We start from the raw sequence: 22801 nt of genomic DNA on the forward strand, positions 1-22801 counted from the left end.
TATGGGCTATCAATCGTACTTTAGAGATGGGCAAATGCAGGTATAGCTGTAATTCAGGTGTGAAGAAAGAAATATACACAAGACACAATTTATAGCTGATGTCTTTCTTTACATCTGTAAGCCAAAAAGCATACAACACATTATTCACTCACCTCACTAGGAATATGTTTTGGCAACTCTGTGAACAATAACTGTCTGTGTTAATTTCCTAAGGCATGATATTTGGTTGGGCTGACCCTGAATTTGTGATCCCTCTCCCTTCTATTTTCCTTTGTACCTGCTACTTGATGGATGACTTTTTCCTTTCTATCACTATTTTCATTTCAGCTGCCAGCGTTGCCTCAGTTATCCTATGAAACATATCTCAAACTCTACCAGCCATAGAAAAGAGAATGGATAATATCATACACTTTAATAAGCCTCTAAAGAAAAAAATTTAGTAAAAAGGTGAACTCCCAACATTCTTCAAGACCCAAATACCACGTTCTCTGTAAAGATTTGCACTGATCGCCCCAGTTAACCACACCTTCCTTTTTGCTCCCACTATGTCTTATATTCTGCTTCTATTATACCTCCCATCACAGTGAGGACATGGAATTATGTATATAACTCTCTCCCACCAGGATGTGAGCCTGCCAAGAGAAGAAACCCTTATTTTAGCCCAGCAGACACTGAACATAAGTTGGATGAAATGGAATTAAAGAACAAAACTCTATAAAAGAATATAAACCTCTAGTCGGTATCTGGTTTGATGTAGTTGAGTAGTTCTCAAATGAAAACAGCGGGTGAGGAGGGTGGGCAAAATGGGTGAAGGGTGAAGTTATTTATATTAAAACTGAAAGGTACAAACTTTCGGTTATAAGATAAATTAGTCCTGGGGATGTAATGTATAGTGTGGCAACTATAGTTAACAATACTGTATTGTATTTTTGAAAGGCACTAAGACAGTAGATCTTAAAAGTCCTCATGACACAGAAAATTTGTAACTATATGTGGTGATGGACGTTAACTTATTATAGCAATCATTTTGCAATATATACATACTTCAAATCACTGTGTTGTACACCTAAAACTAATAGAATGTTACATGTCAATTATATTTCAGTTAAAAAATAATTCTAAAAGGAAGGGTTTTGTGTATTCTAATAATTGTTGCACTAACATGAAATTAGATACGAACCGTGAAGCTTCAGATTTGGATTTATATTGTCTTTATGAAGTTTTGTTTTGATTTGCTATGATAGTCATACACTGACATGGCTTTTGTATTCTACTAGTTGTCACTATTATTCTTTCATTTTACAAAAGAAAGAAAACGAATGTTCTCTGAAGATTCCTATAAATCCTATAACAATTTTAATGATGAGCAACTTTGGCTTTCAAACCATCACATTCTAATCTATTACTTGAGGCCCTGATCCTGAAATGTATGTAGAGGACAGGGTATCAAGATGCTAGACGGAGCTCTTTATAGCTTTAGATTCTTTTTTTTTTTTTTTGGGGGGGGGGGGCGGGGAGTGTTCTTGTTTTTAAGCCAGTAAAGCCATGATTGAGTCACTGAGCTGCAGTGATGACAATGAGAATTCAAGTTATCTTCCAAACCCTTTCCCACATAATAATTCTTCAGGATATTTTAAAATTACACCAGCAAGCAACTGAGCTAAGATTAAAATATTTAAGATCAAATTATTTTACTTACCTTTCCATTATTTTAGTTGTAACCTTAAGTAGATGTAAAACGTTTTTTAACCTCAAAGTGAATAACAAGAAAAATCCCTAAATCTCATGAATACTCTCCTCTGTTTAGGTGCAGTTAAAATGTTAAGCCTCTCAGGTGACGTATGGTACCATACCTGTCCTGTGTATGCAAATTCCAGAGCTTGCTTTAAGCCGAGGCTGGTCACACCGTGTAAATTCACCTCGTCGGCACCACTTTCCACCATACAAAGACTGAACATGGCCTGAGGTGGGAGAGAAAGGAAGACAGTTACGGGACTTAAAAAGCAAGAGAACACGACAAAGTCCTAGAGAAACTAGGAAAGAAAAAAGTTTTACAAGTTAAAGACTGATTTTGGTTTTTGAAATGCTTCTGCAAAACTTCCTTCACACAAGCCCCTGCAAATCACTTTGCTGTCCAAATAGTTACAGTAACACACAGATGGCTCTGCACACCTCACACACAGAGCGGCGCTGAATCCCACAGCTGTTCTCTGGGGTGACTTGTGTTGAGGCTCTCTCCCTGAACTCATTCTCTTGATCCTGGTGTCCCACAGCTAACTTGATATGGGTAGCAGTCCCGAACATTCTCGCCATAAGACATGGAAAGTAGTGCCTTGCCTCCTGACTTCTCTGCCCTTTTTTCTGCCTCACCTCAAGGACGCATCTCATCCTTCTCATCTGCCATAGATCACACCCTCTATTCCAGTGGTTCTCAAAGTGTGGCCCCTGGGTCAGCAACATCAGCATCTCCTGGGAACTCCTTAGAGTACAGATTTATGGAGCTCCAGCCCAGACCTACACAATCAGAAATTCAGAGTGGGACCCAGCAATCTGGGTTGTAATGGGCCATCCGAGACACTCTGATGCTTACCTGAATTTAAGAACCACTGTCTAAGTTATTCAGTGAAACTCAATTTGCCTCCAAACCAATTCTCAAAATGGCCAACTTACTGAAAATCAGTTTGTCAAATGAAAACTCTGAAATTTAAAAAATGCAGGAATTTCCTGGTGGTCCAGTGGTTAGGACTCCACGTTTTCACTGCTGAGGTTACGGGTTAAATCCCTGGTCAGGGAACTAAGATCCTGCAAGCCATGCAGTGTGGCCAAAAATAAATAAATAAAATAAAATGAAATGAAATAAAATTTAAAAAATGAAAACTTACCAAGTTAAACAAATGAATGGGCCCCCCCCCAAAATAAAGAAACCACACTAATTTGTACACCTTTAACAAGTTTGACTTAACAGGTAATAGAGATAATATTCAATTTTGGGTCACTCATTATGAAATACCCTATTTAGAAAAGTGTACATCTATGTAGTGAAGAATTAACCTTACCCAAAGGGAGGTCTGGCCTTTGCCTTTGGTTTCTGGAAGGTAATCTAGGCCTTTGGAATATCCTGCCTGATAGGAGCATCCCTGTTTCCTGGGGCTTTGGCCACTGACAGTCTAACGATATGATTTATGACAGGAGCTTTGGTCCACACCATAACAGCTGTGACCTAGTGGGAAGCAGCCGCATAGCACAGGAAGATCAGCTCGGTGCTTTGTGACCACCTAGAGGGGTGGGATAGGGAGGGTGGGAGGGAGGGAGACGCAAGAGGGAAGAGATATGGGGACATATGTATATGTATAACTGATTCACTTTGTTATAAAGCAGAAACTAACACACCATTGTAAAGCAATTGTACTCCAATAAAGATGTTTAAAAAAAAAATAGAGGGACAAGAGACTAAAGGTATTAGTCTGACCTCCAAGAGAGGCTGGAGATGAAAGGTCAGCCACATAGGCAGTCTGTGACTGAGCACCAATAAAAACTCTGGACACCAAAAACGAGTGAGCTTCCCTGCTTGGCAGTCCTCTGCGCTTCCTGTCACAGAGCGCGGTCAGGAGGGGGTAACGCAATGACTCCACAGGCGGAAGAGGGCCAGAAGCCCCATATTTGGTTCCCTCCTGGACTCCGCCTGCTGTGTCTCTTCCCTTGGCTGATTATGATCTGTATCCTTTCCCTGTAATAAGCCATATCTGTGAGTACACAGCCTTCAGTGAGTAATGTGAGTCTTTCTAGCGCATTACCGAACATGAGAGTAGTTTTAGGAATCTCAAACTTGCAACTGGTGTCAGGAATAAAAGAAGTCTTGAAGGGATTGTCTCTTCCGATTTTGCAGTTTGGCTAACTTCTTAGAAGTAAAACAAAAATCAAAACGAACAAACCAACCAACCCTCACTGTTCTATGTGACAGTATTTAAGTTCATACCAAATCTTTTTAATTTTAAAAAGTCATTTTTTTGTTTTGCCAATGGATTAATATTCATCTTCTAGCAATTTTTTATTCTGATAAATTCATCTTTGATTCTCAAAATTCTTTACATTTTAAATTAATATGTATGGGACAAGTGGTTTTAATTGATGGTCCATTATTCTTTCTGGAGGTCCTCATTTCTATCTCACACAGTAGAGTTGTAAGTTTCATAATGAATAAGATTCTCTTTGATAACTTCTAGTTAACCTTTTAACTGTTAGAAGTACACAATTTGAGAAATTTTGTAAAGAATATTTTAAATGCTTATAATTTGAGAAACTAAAAAATAACATTCAAAGTATCCTAAAGACACTGGGAGTATGTAACATGTAACATATGCAATTATATTTGCTATATTAAATAGCAGACATTCAGAATATATTTAATTCAAAAATTCACTTTATCATGAATAAATGAAATCTAACATTCCTTTAGAAGCTGTTAAAGGTGAATGGCCAATATGGTAAATTTGACAACTTGGTTAGTGAGTTGATCTGACTTCCCACTGATGCCACTGGCAGTTAAGGTTAAGAACACTAGACTCGAAGTTACATAACCCTTGGTTTAGTGAAGTACAGTGATTAGAAGCAAACACGTAACCAAACAATTCTGAGTCTGAACACTGCCAAGTGACTAGGAAAAACACATACCTTCTCTGTGATTCAGTTTTCTTATCTGAAAAATGGGGCTAAAGATTGTACCCACTTCATGAACTTTTGGAAGATTATATGATAGTACACATAAAGTACTAAATACAGTGCCTGATACATGGCAAGCTCTTAGAAAAATTTATATTTTATGATAACAATGAAATAGAATGAAGTTTCTCTTATGTATTCTCTGGTTAAAAGGATTGACATATCAGAAGTATTGGTTCTGAGTTTTGTTTGTTTTTGCTTTGTTTTGTTTTTTAAATCAAGTATAGATAAAAAATGCTATAGATAAAAAATGCTAATAGGAAATTGACTTAATGTTAAGTGGATTCTGCTTATGCATTTGTAGAAGATCTCAAATTTCAAAATTAAAAGCACAGGTCACAATAAAAAACTTTCAATCTGTCTAATGCTAAATTTGATTCTAGATTTCGTATACCTGCTTTTAAAAGAAACTGAAAGAAATTTCAGCTGTTTTCAGTGTCCATTTTTTATTATATGAGTGTTTCAATTTTTAATATTCCCCACATTAATTTCTTTTTTCAGGTCTTCCAAGTTGTAATTGCACCTGATATGGTAACCAGCTGCTCTCCATCAACCCATATACAGAGCAGGACAGAAATGATTCAAACTGCAAAAAAATTATCTGGGTTAATGAAGTAGAAAAAGTTCCTGAGAGCAAAGGTTAAATAAGAGAACACGTGGCCAAGGGAGTTTTTTGAATCTGCTTTCATAAGGGTCTTTTGGGATTGACATGTACACACTACTATATTTAAAACAGATAACCAACAAGGACCTACTGTACAGCACAGGGAACTCTGCTTAATATTCTGTAATAATATAAATGTGAAAATAATTTGAAAAAGAATATATATATATATATATATATATATGTATAACTGAATCACTTTGCTGTACACCTGAAACTAACACAACATTGTAAATCAACTAAAGTCCAATATAAAATAAAAATTTTTTTAAAAAGCAACTATGGCAAAACTGGCATAGAACAGGTATCTGTCCTCAACCAGAGACTTGTGAACTACTGAACTTGAAACCTGGCTTAGCAGAGTTAGGGAAAGAATATAACCCCTTAAATAATGTACATACATATTTGTACATGTTTGTATAAGCAACAAAGCAACACCAAATTGGTCACTGTGGTTATGTTATAGAGTATGAACTGTAGAGGACAGGAAGAGACCATTTACATATAGTATTACTTGGATCATTACCATGAACATGTGTTACCTGTGTATTTCTAACACCGGTCTTTTGAAACTTTGTTTTATTTTTAATGTTCAGGGTTGTACAGGAAGACACATATGATTCAAATCCTGGTTCTATAACCTACTTTGTCATGTGGGCAACTTACCTTGAACATGTGACCTTTGGCTAATTTGTTAACTTTTCTGAACCTCAGGCCCTTTACCTGTACATGGGGATCATACCAACCTCACAGGGTTGTCTTGAGGTTTAGATACAATTATGCTTAATGTCAAGAGTAATACCTGGTACATAGAAGGTGTTTAATAAACAGAAATTCTTATTCTAATAATCCAGGCTGATTGTCCTACTCTCCCATGCCTCCCTTTGATCCCAATTGGAATGAGAGCTAAGAAACAAACCCCCCTCCCCGCCACCACCCTCTGACCAAATCCATTCCTTTCTAAGACTTTCCTATTGACGATTTTCACTCAAAATTCCTATGTCTGGCTGCAGGACTTCACGTTCACCACATACTCCTACACCCTACTTTAAGGACTGACACCATCAGAGAAACCATCACCCCTATTTCTAAAAACACCTAACTTCCACTCTGATATCATATCATAGAGTCTTAGAAATTTAATGTTACAAATTTAACATATAATTTTTAAAAATTAGAAAAACTGGTTAATTAAAAGATAAAAAGGGAGCTATTAAATCAAGGTCAATGTCTTTTAAGTTTAATAAACTTAGAAGGTACCTCAATTAGGAAAAGCCTCATTGGATACCACCAAAGTGAGGAAGAACCCCAGCCATTTGACACAGCGAAACACCAGCTGCCTAGGCTGCCTAAGCTTATGAAACAATGTCTGGAGACCTGCTAGAGACCATGGGGAAGGACAGAGACTCTTTTGGTAGCAGAAAAGGTGGTAAGACCAAGGGTGCTATCTTTTAGCATCAAACTTATTGAAAAGGTAAACTGTAATATGCATGAAAGTGAGCACCATATTTGTCTTCTTCACCATGGAGCCCCTAGACACTAGCACTGCATGCATGCAATAAATACAGGTCAATGAATGAATGAATGAATGAACTGAGAAACTCTTTAAAAATTCAGCTGCAATGTACAAATCCAGCTGTTGTACATTGTCATAAACAAAAATAATTCGACATAAGAAAGAATTTTCTGGATATAAGGTGCTTTAGACACTGGGATTAAAAAGTAATGAAAGTTAAGCAGAAAGACTATCTACCAAATGAGTTCAAAGCTAGACATTTAGAAAAAAGTAAGAACATATGGCAATGTCCTCTATTAAGCCACAACATTCTGCCAAGGCATGGGAGGGTTCTGCTTAGAAATAGGAAAACACTGCAGAGACTCCTTCTTGGCTCACACTGTTTTGTGTTTGGGAGAGCCTTGGCCAGGCTGAGATTTACAGTCATCACAGCTTACCTTTGGTTGATAATGTACTGCAACCACCACAAATCTTTCTAATGGAAAACCCAGTTTGTGAGGACGCAATCCCCTTTAAGTGCCTACCACAGAGAGAGTTGTGGATTTATAGCGTCACTCCTCCTGTACTTCATACAGAAATGACACAAATTGAGTCCTAAAATCACAGGACATGAATTAAGTTTCCTTGGGTCACATTAGTTGTCACGCAGTCATAAGATGAGCTACAACCAATTTTAGGTTGGTATATTATGCCACAAAACTGACCGACAGCAATTCTACTACAACCTCCAAGGTAAGTAGAAGGACGGATGATAGACTTTGTGAAGCACTTAAAGTTGGTGAAATATGATCTTTTTTACCTGGTAAACTACACATAGCTTTGGAGTTGCACTGGATATGGGCAAGATGTACTGTGAATCCGCATTTGATTAGGAACACAAATGATTTTACAGATGAAATAACTGGATTGTTTGGGGGCACATTCAACCCTTATCTTTTATGAGAGAGATAAGTAAAAGTAAACAAACATGTTTTAGGAAGTTATTGAAAAGAGCAACTTGCAATGATTGTGGCAGATCCAGCCTGATCCCCTAGGCCTTTTATACGTTATATAATTAGTGATGTTTACAATGGCCATGAGGCATTACAGAGATATGAGCTAACCTCTGAATTAACAAAGATTACATTTTGCTCAATTTAGTGTTAATGGTGATTATCCTTTATTGCATTTTGGTTATACCTCACATATAAAATAGGTAGTAAGTCTCAGTTAATGAGACTGTTCAATTAACCACAATAGCCCATTTCCCTGACATTAAAGAGAAAAGGGTCCTGACCACAGTTGAACTGTACTATTTACCTTTTTTATCTCACAAATGCAAAAGCAATCCAATCCTTTTGAGGTGCTTAATGGCCTGAAAGAGTGGGGATGCTTGATTGAAGGGTATTTTTCCTCTATCCATTTATAGCTGTTTTAATTCTCCCTCAAACAATATAGTAATACTCTCAGAGAATAAAATGTCATGACAAATAAAAACAGTAAGGTTATATTACTATAAATATAATTAGGCATAAAAATTAATATTTCTGAAATACCAGTTTCCCCTCACCTTAACCATATAAAGAAAAATCTACCTTATATGCTAAAAACTGTGAAACATTTTGGTTTCCCCAACATCTTCAAATATGTAGCCTGTTTATTCAAAGAATCTAACTGTATTTCACAGCTTCGCTCTTGGCACAGTTACTTCTTAAATTTAACTGCATAGTGATAATGAGCCCTTCAAAACCAGCATGATTATGGCCTATCCTATTTCTCCTTAGAATTCTCCTCCTCCTAGATGTGGCCATATTTCAAACTACTTAGGTCTTCTGGGGGAGTATGGAATGGAATGGAAAAAGGACACAAATCAAGTTGTTCTTTTCTTAGCTAAAGGGACAGGACATATGATGGCCAGAAACTGTTGCCCAGCAGGAAATCAGGTTATCCACGTACGGTATTTATCTTTATCACCTGTTAGGTACTCTGGAAAATGACACCCACACATCTGGCTTTAGTGTTGGGTCACCCTCTCAGATCCCTCATTCCTCTGGTGCTTCCCTTACTTTCTAGTCTATAGTTATATCCCATGGGTACGGGATTTCAATACTTCACTACCCCCCATGTAAAGAAATCCATTATTCAGGGGCTTCCCTGGTGGCGCAGTGGTTGAGAGGCCGCCTGCCGATGCAGGGGATGCGGGTTCGTGCCCCGGTCCAGGATGATCCCACATGCCGCGGAGTGGCTGGGCCCGTGAGCCATGGCCGCTGGGCCTGCGCGTCCGGAGCCTGTGCTCCGCAACGGGAGAGGCCACAACAGTGAGAGGCCCGCGTATCGGAAAAAAAAAAAAGAAATCCATTATTTTATCTTTAACTATCTTTCAGATATTTAGGGATAGCACTTTTCCTTTTCCTTATTGAATATACTTGGTAAGCTATTGTTGGATGAATCTTTCCTATGTAGAGACCTTTTGGTCTATCCTCATATGGCAGCCAGTGGCACTATCTTGCCTTTCAAAATCTACTAAGGGCACAATGACTAAGACCAAACATGGATTTCCTGCATTTTGACAACTGTCCTAAGGCAGAATTTGGGGTCCGCGTGAAGGAGTGACCAAGCAGATGTGATACAGATTCTACAGAGTGAAGTAAGTCAGAAAGAGAAAAACAAATATCGTATATTAACGCATATATGTGGAATCTAGAAAAATGGTACAGATGAACTGGTCTGCAAGGAAGAAACAGAGACACAGATGTATATGGACACCAAGGAGGGAAAGCTGGGGGCGAGCTGGTGGAATGAATTGGGAGATTGGGATTGACATATATACACTAATATATATAAAATAGATAACTAATAAGAACTTGCTGGGCTTCCCTGGTGGCGCAGTGGTTGAGAGTCTGCCTGCCGATGCAGGGGACATGGGTTCGTGCCCCGGTCCGGGAAGATCCCACATGCCACGGAGCAATTAGGCCCGTGAGCCACAGCTGCTGAGCCTGCACGTCTGGAGCCTGTGCTCCGCAACAAGAGAGGCCGCGACAGTGAGAGGCCCACACACCGCGATGAAGAGTGGCCCCCGCTCGCTGCAACTAGAGAAAGCCCTCGCACAGAAATGAAGACCCAACACAGCCAAAAAAAATAAAATAAAATTAATTAATTAATTTAAAAAAAAAAGAATGTCAAGGCAACCCAATCAAAAATTGGGCAGAAGACATGAATAGACATTTCTCCAAAGAAGCCATACAGATGCAAATTAAAACAACGAGCTATCCCCTCCCACCTACCAGAATGGCTATCAACAAAAAGTCTACAAACAACAAATGTTGGTGAGGATATGGAGAAAAGGGAACCCTTGTACACTGTTGATGAGAATGTAAACCGGTGCAGACACTATGGAAAACAGTATGGAGTTTCCTCAAAAAACTAAAAATAGAACTACCACATGTTCCAGGAATTCCATTCCTGGATATATATCTGGAAAAAATGAAAACACTAATTCGAAAAGATATATGCACCCCAATGTTCACAGCAGCACTAGGTACAATAGTCAAGACATGGAAGCAACCCAAGTGCCCGTCAACAGACAACTGGATTAAGAAGATGTGGTATATATATACAGTGCAATATTACTCAGCCATTGAAAAGAATGAAATACTGCCATTTGTAGCAACACGGATGAACCTAAAGCGTATTATGCTTAGTGAAATAAGTCAGTCAGAGAAAGAAAAATACTGTATGATATCACTTATATGTGGAATCTAAAAAATAATACAAATGAATGTATATGTAAAACAGACTCACAGATACAGAAAACAAACTAGTGGTTACCAAAGGGGAGAGAGATGGGGAAAGAGACAAATTAGGGGTATGGGATTAACAGATACAAACTGCTATATATAAAATAGATAAGCAACTATACTGTATAGCACTGGGAATTATAGCCATTATCTTGTAGTAACCTATAATGGAGAATAATCTGCAAAAATACTGTATCACTATGCTGTATATCTTAAAATTTTAACCGCAAATTTCAACAGTTCCTCTTTCATTTTTAATGTCCTCCCTTAATATCTTTTTCTTCAACATGCTAACATAAACACAGGCACCCAGTCCAGCTGTGCCATCTCTTTTCAATCTTTCATTTTATTCATCACTTTGGTTTGACAGCTGCAAGTCAGGCAATACACATTGGAGCCACTCGCCCCCTGTTAGGCATTCACACACAGGAGGGCAAGAGGCCCGGCTAACACATGGTTTCCTCTAACTCCATTAGTTGCTAAGCAACCACTTCACTTGAACCTTCCTGATCCAAGGCAGAACAGGACAGTTTAATATGAAGTGTTCAGGTCATCCCATTGCTCATGTTTACCCCTTCTGCAAACACACCTGATGCTTTGTCCATGCAGGCTACATGAAAAGTCTCTACATCTTACAAAATGGGGAAAAAAAGAGTTTAAGAATAATCCACAAGAGCTGAAATACCTTTCAAAAGTAAACAGATGAAGAACTTCTTTTAATCCTATGAAAATGTATATATGCATAGATATATAATTTTTAAAGTGATATGAATGATTTGATATGAAAATCTCTCATATGACTTTAGAGTCACATCTCTCTAAATGAGAAGAATACTGGTAATTCAACCCTTCAGGAATCCAGGCATGCAAGCCCCAAACCCAATCAACATCAGATGAGCTAATTAAAAGCAACTGATTCAGCAAGCAGCTGGATCATCCCAGAGTGGACAACTCATTTTGAATCCGTTTTTTTGTTTTTTGTTTTTTGTTTTTTTTGCGGTACGCGGGCCTCTCACTGTTGTGGCCTCTCCCGTTGCGGAGCACAGGCTCTGGACGCGCAGGCTCAGCAGCCATGACTCATGGGCCCAGCCGCTCCGCGGCAATGTGGGATCTTCCTGGACCGGGGCACGAATCCGCATCCCCTGCATCGGCAGGCGGACTCTCAACCACTGCGCCACCAGGGAAGCCCTGAATCAGTTTTTTATAACAATGATAAACAGAAGCAGGGCATATCTATATATTCCAATAATTTTTTACAATGATTCATCAGATTCACATGATTAGCCACTTTGTCCCTCTTTTATAAAACATCCGTCTTTGCTCAATACTCAATCTCCAAAGGTTTAAAATTTTCATCAGCTTCATTATCCTTCAAACATGTGTTCTTGTTCTTTCCGAGGAAGCTAAGGTTGACTGTATTACTGTGATTAAATAAGCATTAGTGAAATTGTGATTTTAAATAAAGCAGCATGAAAGTCATAATTTCAAAGTCAAAAGTCATAATTTAAAATTTAAAAGCATAAAAAAAATATGGCAGAAAAAGCGAAAAAAATCTTTCAATACAAACTTAACTACATATAAAGAGCTTAGCACAATGACTGCAGAGAGTAAATGACAAAAAATTAGCTATTATTATTACAAGAATTTATCTAGCTTCGTAGTATTTATATTCAGTAGAAGTGAACCAGTTTAAATAAAGGAATAAAATGCAGATCAGAGTTCACCATTCTCCATTCACTACAATGAACACAGTGCACTAACAGCACAATAATGAAATTAATAGTTACCTAATCTGAAACGTTAATGATTTCTCTGGCATTGATGCAAATCATTTTAAAAGAGGATGTGACAAAGATTGTTTAGAGGCTCTCAGTTTTCTATTTAAAAAGGAAATAACATTTGATCACTACCACTATTAACTGGTACTTCGCCTTGAATTGACAAAGGGAATACTGTTTATAATGAACGTGTTCAGTTTCAAAAGGAAATTATGAATCCATTTTCATTTAAAAAACAAAACAAAACCCCACACACATACTCCTATCCCACAGTATATCTAAAAGCAGCCTTCTCCTAGTTATTCAACAACTACAGCTTCTATAACAGACAGATGTGTAGCTGTTCATTGTCAGCCAGGCAATTAATGCTTATCGAACATCCACCGGGTGTGAGGCTCCCTAACACACTGTCTATAAAATGTCAGATTGACTGCTTAATTTGGCTTTGCTGAATGTCAAGCCCATCGTTAATGATGCTATGTTTTTCTGGCTAAATTTAAAAGCTAGTTCATGAGGCCTCTTCTTGGCTGATATTAACTAAATGACTAATCAGCAGATACAGGTTGCAGAATGCCAACATCTACTCACAGACAACACATGATTATCACTGAGGTGAGAAACTGAACACATTTTCAACTGTGGGTAATTTTTGTCTATTTCTATGGTTCCTTGGAACTATGTTTGTTTGTAGATTGTTTTTAAAGTCACAACTGCCTTAAGAAAAGAAAAATCTATTGCAGCACTTTAGGTGCCTCTTCTGAACCAGATTCTGGTATTTTTGGAGTTGAAGGGAAGTTGAAGGGAAGCAACCAAACACTACCACATTAAGTCCCAACTAATTAGCCAAGGACTCTAAAACTTATGAGTACCTAGCTGTCCAGTTTTCCTGGGCTCTTAATTCCCTATTGGCTTCAGGTGATACTGCATATGTTAGACTAGGCCAGTTGGATCCAAGAAAACAGCAAGGTGCCTGCTGGGCCACAAGTCTTTTGGATTCAGCATTTAAGTTTCCTTTCCAGCAGTACATATCCACTAAGAATCTAAGAAGTTCCATGTTGGGGAACTGGTATAACCATCACTCTCCTAGTTTTTAACTCAACTTCAGCATCAGCAATGTCATATTCTCAAGTGTGAGAAGAAAACAGAGTCAGTGCCCTAGTGTCTCTGAGCTGTCCTTCTGCTCCCCACCTTCACACCAGCTATTATACAGAAGATCTGTATGGATAATAACAAAAATATTATTCAGTCTTCATGAAAATCACTTTTACTTGTGAAAGTTGAAACAGGTATCACTGCTCAGTTCTGTATTTACAACTGTACCTGTGGACCCAGGTATCCTTGTCACAGCTGAATAAATCCCAGAGGTGAAAAAGCTTTTGCTGACTGGACCTATGACTCCAAAAGTTTAAAAAAACTAAATGGTGGCTTTTGTCTTTACAATTTTATAGCTGCATAAGTATTACATAAATATAGTCTTCTTTAAAAATAAGGTTAAAGTCTTACTTCCTAAGAAAGTAATATTTGAGCAAAGATCTGGAAGGGGTAAGGGAGCAAGTTATGTACTATCTAGGAGAAGAGTAATGCAGGCAGAGGGAACAGCTGTGCAAAGGCCCTGAGGTGACAGCATGCCAGGCATGTCTGAGAAACAGCAAAGAGGCCAGTGTGATGGGAGTGGAGAGAGAAAGGACAAGAGTCATAGGAAGGAGGCCTAATGAGGTAGAATCATGTAGACCAAAAGACATTGGCTTTTACTCTGAATGAAAGCGGAAATCATCAGAGGGTGTTGAGCAGAAGTGATATAATCCAACTTGCTTTCAATAAGATCACTGGGGCTGAAGTACTGAAATAGGCTCCAAGGGCTCAAGGATTAAAGTAGGAAGATAATGTAGGAGGATACTGCAAAACTCTAGGCCAAAATGATCCTGGCTTGCACCAGGGTGGTAGGAGCAGAAGTGGTTGGAGTCTGAATATATTTTGAAAGTAGAGCCATGGAGCTTGCTGGTAGTTTGGATGCAAGAGAAAGGAGTCATGAATTACCCAGCAGTTCGGGGCCTGCACTAACTATAGAGTCACTGTTAAACTGAAACGGAGAACACTGTGCAATAAGCAGGTTTGTGGGAAGAAATTGGGAGCTTGACTGGACACAGATTTGTGATGCCTCTTAAACATCCAAGAAGAGATGCTGAGCAAGCAATTGGATATACAAGTTATGGATTTTAGAGGAGGGTCCATTCTGGAGATACAAATTTTGAATTTATTATCTGTGATGATTGAGTTTATCTGTCAACTTCATTGGGTCACAGGGAGCCCAGGTATTTTGTCAAACATTATTCTGTGTGTTTCTGAGAAGGTGTTTCTGCAAGAGATTAACATTTGAATTGACAGAGTAAAACAGATTGCCCACCCTAATGCAGGTGGGCCTCAAACAATCAGTCGAAGGTCTGAACAGAACAAAAGGCTGAATAAGAGAAGATTCTCTCTGCCTGACTGCCTTCAAGCTGAGATGCTGGCTTCTTCCTGCCTTTGGACACAAACTGAAACATTGGCTCTTCCTGGGTCTCAAGCCTGTAACTTACAGACTGAAATTACATCTTGGGTCTCTAGCTTGCTGACTGTATAGATCCTGGGACTTGTCAGCCTCTGTAATTACATAAGTCAATTCCTTATAATAAATCTCTTTATATATATAAAATCCTATTGGTTCTGTTTCTATGGAGAACCCTAACTAATATATCACTTTACATTATATATATGTATTATAAATATGTGTGTGCATATATATACATATATGTAAAGCCATGAGACAGTATGAGATTATCATGAAAGCCACTGTATACATAGAAGAAGTGTGAGGACTGAGTCTGGGCCACTCCAATTTTAAGAAGCTGGGGAGATGAGGCAAAACCAGCAAAGAATATTGAGAAGTAGCAGCCAATAAGTGGGATAAAAACTTGAAAAACCCAAAAGCCATGTGAAGAAAGTGCTTCAAGGAACAAGAAGGAATTGAGATGCTGTGAGTTAGAAAAAAAGAAGACTGGAAATGGATCATTGGATCTGGCTGTATTTTATTGACAATTTTTGTATCTATGCTTATAAATGAGATTAGGTTCTCATTTCTTTTGCTGCCCCTGTGCTTTGGTAACAGAATTATGTTAGCCTTATAAAATTAGGTGTGTAACTTTCTATTTTCTTCCAGACTTTAGAAGAGGTTTATGGGAAATAGCTGTTACATAAAGAGTTAGTAGTACTGGCATGTAAAAAATCTGGCCCATTGCCTTTCTGAGAAGGTGCATAGCTACTTTGACTACTACCCCAATTTCTTTTTCTTCCCTTTTCTTTTGGTTCAATTGTGGTAATTTATATTTTCCTAGAAATATATTCACCAACATTCTGGTGTTTATGAGTATAAAGTTTCTATGGTTTCTATCTATCTATCTATCTGTTTATTTATTATTGGGTCTTCCTTGCTGCACATGAGCTTCCTCTAGTTGCAGCAAGCGGGGGCTACTCTTCGTTGCACTGAGCAGGCTTCTCATTGCAGTGGCTTCTCTTGTTGCAGAGCATGGGATCTAGAGCGTAGGATCAGTAGTTGTGGCGCACGGGCTTAGTTGCTCTGCAGCATGTGGGATCTTCCTGGACCGGGGCTCAAACCCATGTCCCCTGCATTGGCAGGCAGATTCTTAACCACTGCACCACCCGGGAAGTCCCTTTATGGTTTCTTTGAAAATCATTTTTCCTTTCTTCACCTCTAAATGTCACCTTTTTCATTTTATATAAAAAATTTTTCAATTTTTATATATCACCTCTTCCTTTTGTACAATTCTTAAAGTTGGCCAAAGTTTACCTAAATAACTCATACTCTAAAAATAGTTTAAGAATATTCGATATAAAAATATATATGAAAAAAAAAATATATATATATGTATGCTATTTCATGAATACTTGCTTTTATCCCTATTTCCTTCCAGCTATTTTATTAGGGTTTATTTTATAATTTCAGCTTTTGGAGTTGAAAGCATAGTTTATCATTCTAGATCTTCCCTACTTTTAAATAAATGCACCAAGGCTTGGAAAGGACACTGTGATGTGGCCCCCAGATCCCTCTTTAATGAAGAATCTGTGGTCCCAGCTGCTGGGAGAACTGTGGGCAGACAGACTTCAGCTGCCAGCCTCTTCAGGGACTGCCCAGCTGCTGAGAGTGCCTTGTCCAAGGTCCTGCCCCTTCCTGGGTAGCCCACATTCAATGAGTGATCAGTGCAAGAATATAAAGTCCTGGCCACCTTGGCCCAACACTGAATGGCATTTTAGCTCCAGAGTTCCCTGTGGAGTCAGCTGAGACTGCTGGTGGGCTGGCATCAAAGATCAACTTCTCCTAAATCCTGCTTTCTCCATCTCCCTCTGCAGGTGTTGATTCCAAAGTCTTCTTCCCAGGGAACCTAAACTGCAAAGAAGGCTATAATTGTGCTTCTTCAAATTCATGTTAAGAACAATGCTTTAATTTCTATTCAGTTTTAAATATTTTGCAATTTTGACATTGATTTCCCTTTTAACTCATGAATTATTGAGTGCTTTTTAAGAAAATAATTGCAAGTACATGGGGGGTAAGGTCATTAACTTTGTTACTGATTTCTGCTTGTAATGAGTTCCTTATGACCTACTTTACAGTTTTTACAGCTACTCCGTATGTGTTGAGAATGTGTGTATCCAGATCCTCTAGCTACATTTTCATTATTTTTTAGTCTACATGATCTGTCGGTTTCAAAGAGAAGAGTATTAAAAATCTCCCACTATGACTGAGGATTTGTTGATTTATCCTTATGATCCTATAATTTTCCTAATATATTTTGAAGCTTTATTAAGTGGATATAGGTTCATAACTGTTACTTTCTTGATGGACGGTTACTTTGGTCAGCACGGAATATCACTTTTTGTCCCTTCTAATTCTGTTCTTAAATTCTAGTCTGTGCCATATTAATATTATTATAAATACTTTGTTAGTGTCTAATATATTTTTCTGAGGTATGTTTTTTACAAACAAAATGTTCTTAGATTTATATTTTTAATCAATGCGAGTTTGTTCCTTTCAATGAATTACTTTGAACAGCTCGCATATATTCTTATTACTAAGCATTACTAAAATATTTGGTTTAACTTCTGCCATCTTATGCTGTGCTATAATTTTTCATATTTTTTGTTTCTTTTTTTACTTTGTACATATGTATCAATGAAAGAAGTTTTCTTCATTCGGTATTAATTATAATTAATGGAAAACCTCTTTCTGATTATATCAATAACCATTTTCCACACTGTCATAGTTTCATCCATCTGTTGAATTTGTTGATAATTCTGTATTAATTAAGGTAATGTGACATTAGGTAGTTTTATAACAGATAAAACCCAAATTCCCATGGCTTCACTCACTCATGACACATGCCAGTGTGAGTATCCCTAGGTAAGCCACTATGTATGTGTTTTTTTAGGGCCCAGGGTCCTTTTATCTTAGGGCTCTGCTCTCCTCTGAGTCCTTTCAATTTGGCTTATAGACAGAGAAGACGACTGTGGAGCGGGCACACCTGCTCATAACCACTTTGCCCTGTAAGCAACTCATACCTTTTCTCCATACGCTTTTGGCAAGAATGAGTCCCATGGTCCCACCTAGAAGCAAGGGGTGTTAGAAAATGAAGTCCCTGACTGAGTAGACACTTCTAAGCAACAACTCCAGAAGGAAAGGGTATTAGCTGGCTGTCTCTGCCACATTCTGGTTTCTACACCTTGCTGAATTATTTGGTTTGTCTATCACTACTTCAAACACAGAAAACCCTGGCCCCTTAGCATAGCACAATTCATTTCTCTATGCTTCATGCTTTTGCCCACTTAATCCTTGCATGAGTCTCAGCCTTCTGTTTTGTGTTTGGCATTATCTGTTCCATCAGCACTTCTCCAGAATGGGATGCTACCAGCACCTTTACATATAGGTAAGCATACCAGTTACTCTCGCAATGATGAGAGCATTCCCTCTGTTGGCCTAAACCTTGGATAAGAACCCTGGGAATACAGAAATCTCCCATTGGAATTAGCTTTGCCATCTGTCTCTGAGCTCAAGTAAAATCTTTTAGACACAACACGGCTTTGCTTGTTAATCCCCTAAATCCCAAACACACCTACTTACTTCTTGACGGTTACATCTATCAGTGTTTACAGTTTATTTTGCTATGTTTTCACTGCCTTTTAATTTAACTTTAAATCCTTTTTGCTAAACTGCTATAGCAACATACGTGATTTCACCATTAAAAAAAAGCCAATTGTATTACATACAATAATCTAAACATAATGATCTAAAAAGAATACATTTCTCTTAACTAAAAATTTAACTAACTATTCTCCAACCACCATGAAAGAGTTGTAATGTTTAAATTAACTGTATGAAAAGTACCAAGATGAAAAAATGAATGTAAGTATTTTTATGGGAATTAAGTGTTAAGACTGTTTCATTTACGTGAAGATAGTCAACTGAGTAAAGGTGAAAAGACATTTTTCCTATTCCAAAATAATATCCAAAAGCCAACTTTATTAAAAGTTAATTTAACATGGGTTTTGTCTGAGAAAAATCTTTAAAAATGTTCCATTTATCCAACTGATAAATTATCAACATGTGTTTCAAAGTCTACTCACTATAAAGCCAAAGTGTGCATTTATTGTTTAGGGAGAGACTCTTAAGGGGAAGATCAGTGAAAAAAGATAAAAGGAAAATGAAGAAAAGAGAGAACGGTGATACAAAGTAAAACAGACAGATGCATAGAGATCCAGAAACAGCCAGACAGCAAATTAGAAAAAAAAATGCAGAAAGTCAAAGAGAGTGCTGTGGACCAACAGATGTACCCACCACTTACAGTTATTCAAACAAAGGAGAGAAAAATGAGTCGAACTTTCATGTAATAACAACTCTAGGACTTCCTTTGTGGCACAGTGGTTAAGAATCCGCCTGTCAATGCAGGGGACACGGGTTCGAGCCCTGGTCCAGGAAGACCCCACATGCTGCAGAGCAACTAAGCCTGTGTGCCACAACTACTGAGCCTGAGCTCTAGAGCCCGCGAGCCACAACTACTGAGCCTGTGTGCCACAACTACTGAAGCCTGTGCACCTAGAGCCCATGGTCCACAGCAAGAGAAGCCACCGCGATGAGCCCGCGCACCGCAACGAAGAGTAGCCCCCACTCACTGCAACTAGAGGAAGCCTGCGCGCAGCAACGAAGACCCAATGTAGCCAAAAATAAATGAATAAAATAAATAAAGTTACTAAAAAAAAACCCACACCTCTACCTTGGGTTCTTTTATGATAGCTACTATGGCTATTCTGCAACTATAAGCAAAATGGCATGTTGCTTCTTGGTACATAATACCAAAAAATTCATATGCTCACTCAATAACTATTAGTTGAGTGCCTACTATATGCTATGCTCTCTTAGAAGTGTTGCAGGTTTAGCAGTGAATAAGAAAGACAAAAATCTCTGCCCTGATAATGCTTTCAAGTGGAACTGAGTTAGCTGTCTACAGAATGGAGGTGTCTTTCCTCAGCTGTGGAGTAACTTTTCAACCTAACTGCCAATTACTTAAATTGCCAATCATTTCCTTTAACCTGGTTTTCAGTTTCTGACAGTGTTAAAAAAGCTGCAACCTTGAATACATTTATCACTACAGTCCTAGTTAGTACACAAAAAAGCTAGAATGTTCAATATTACATTGTGTGTTCTGTTTCACTACTGTAGTACTCTCCAAATTTTTTTGTGTCCTTTTTTAAAAAATTTTTATTAGAGTATAGTTGATTTACAGTTGTATTAGTTTCAGGTGTACAACAAAGTGAATCAGTTATACATATATACATATATCCACTCTTTTTTAGATTATTTTCCCATATAGGTAATTACAGAGTATTGAGTAGAGTTCCCCGTGCTATACAGTAGGTCCTTATTAGTTATCCATTTTACACATTGTAGTGTGTATATGTCAATCCCAATCTCCCAATTTGTCCCTCCCCTCCCCCACCCCCTGGTAACCATAAGTTTGTTTCCTACATCTGTAACTCTATTTCTGTTTTGTAGATAAGTTCATTTGCACCCTTTTTTAGCTTCCACATATAAGTGATATCATATGATATTCGTCATTCTCTGTCTGACTTACTTCACTTAGTACGACAATCTCTAGGTCTGTCCATGTTGCTGCAAATGGCAACATTTCATTCTTTTTTATGGCTGAGTAATATTCCATTGTGTATATGTATAATACCACATATCCTTTATCCATTCCTCTGTTGATGGACATTTAGGTTGCTTCCATGTACTGGCTATTGTAGATACTGCTGCAGTGAACACTGGGGTGCATGTATCTTTTCAAATTATAGTTTTCTCTGGATATATGCCCAGGAGTGGGATTGCTGGATCAAATGGTAGCTCTATTTTTAGTTTGTTAAGGAACCTCCATACTGTTCTCCATAGTGGTTGCACCAATTTACATTCCACCAACAGTGTAGGAGGGTTCCCGCTTCTCGACATCCTCTGCAGTATTTACTGTTTGTAGATTTTTTGATGATATGGCCATTCTGACTGGTGTGAGGTGATACCTCATTGTAGTTTTGATTTGCATTTATCTAATAATTAGTGACGTTGAGCATCTTTTCAGGTATTTGTTGTCCATCTGTACATCTTCTTTGGAGAAATGTCCATTTAGATCTTTCACCCATTTTTTGATTGGGTTGTTTGTTTTTTTGATATTGAGCTGCATGAGCTATTTGTATATTTTAGAGATTAATTCCTTGTCAGTTGCTTCATTTGCAAATATCTTCTCCCATTCTGAGGCTTGTCTTTTCATTTTGTTTACAGTTTCCTTTGCTGTGCAAAAGCTTTTAAGTTCTCCAAACTTTTTGATTGTACAAACAGGGTTTGAGCAGGAGCCTTAATATTTATATATTTGTAAATTACGTAGATATATGCCAATCTGTTACACACATTATAAGACAAACCCCAAAGCAGGAATTAAATTGATATAAAAATTTACTGACAGTAAGGTTTCCCCCACATCCCCAGGGCTCATCTGCACTCTGAGGGGTACACAAAGCTCCAGGTGAGAAACCACTGCACTTATGCTAATTTTTCACACTTTTAAACTTTATGACAGCAAACTTATAAACTAACCCTTTATCTATTTTGACAAATATTGTGACAAAAGGGAAAATTAATCTAACTCGATAAGTCACAGAAAGTTGCAAAGTTGGCTTAATTCCCATAGTTTGCTGTTTTCTTCCTTTGCCTCAGTAGGTGATAAACATTTCAGCTCTGGGCACACTGAAAAATTAACATAAATTCTGATTGAAGATTTTTGTGGCGCTTATATCAAAAGATTGAATAACTTCTTAATAAACACACCATTTACTAAATGTTACTTTATCCTTCCATGGAATCAAAAGGCCTTATTGGGTCTTTCATTGCTAGACTTGGTGTGTGTGTGTGTGTGTGTGAATATGTGTATGTGTGTGTGTGTGTGCACACATCAGGGACTTTCTTATTAATAACAAAAATACTACCCAGCATTGTTGTAGCTATTTTTATTCTTTTCTAATCACTGACATTTATATAATCTCAGCACATTTTTTTAATGAGATAACAGAGCAGGTACTATTATCCCAATTTTACAGACAAAGAAACTAAGGCACAAATGGTGAAGTAATTTTCCTAAGATAATGTGGCAAGTTAACAATAGAGAGAGACAACCCTCAGAATGGGAGAAAATATTTGCAAATGAAGCAACTGACAAAGGATTAATCTCCAAAATTTACAAGCAGCTCATGCAGCTCAATAACAAAAAAACAAACAACCCAATCCAAAAATGGGCAGAAGACCTAAATAGACATTTCTCCAAAGAAGACATACAGATTGCCAACAAACACATGAAAGAATGCTCAACATCATTAATCATTAGAGAAATGCAAATCAAAACTACAATGAGATATCATCTCACACCAGTCAGAATGGCCATCATCAAAAAATCTAGAAATAATAAATGCTGGAGAGGGTGTGGAGAAAAGGGAACACTCTTGCACTGCTGGTGGGGATGTGAATTGGTACAGCCACTATGGAGAACAGTATGGAGGTTCCTTAAAAAACTACAAATAGAACTACCATATGACCCAGCAATCCCACTACTGGGCATATACCCTGAGAAAACCATAATTCAAAAAGAGTCATGTACCAAAATGTTCATTGCAGCTCTATTTACAATAGCCAGGAGATGGAAACAACCTAAGTGTCCATCATCTGATGAATGGATAAAGAAGATGTGGCACATATATACAGTGG

The 22801-nt window shown here is 37.9% G+C and overlaps 1 protein-coding gene across 7 annotated transcripts in view; it reads right to left on the reverse strand.

The window, feature by feature from the left end:
• The window catches only part of KLHL32 (kelch like family member 32), a 232313-nt gene that overhangs the window by 132247 nt on the left and 77265 nt on the right, over positions 1–22801 (reverse strand). For 6 of the 7 annotated variants that reach the window (XM_049695139.1, XM_049695137.1, XM_004264797.3 and 3 more), the window contains exon 4: positions 1854–1961. In XM_049695139.1, the coding sequence (XP_049551096.1) occupies positions 1854–1961 (108 nt within the window). Of the gene's footprint in view, positions 1–1853; positions 1962–3056; positions 3217–22801 lie in introns of those variants that run through there. The other variant, XM_049695138.1, reaches the window with a different exon arrangement.

Source organism: Orcinus orca, chromosome 12, assembly GCF_937001465.1.
Source record: "Orcinus orca chromosome 12, mOrcOrc1.1, whole genome shotgun sequence".
Taxonomy (NCBI): Eukaryota; Metazoa; Chordata; class Mammalia; order Artiodactyla; family Delphinidae; genus Orcinus; species Orcinus orca.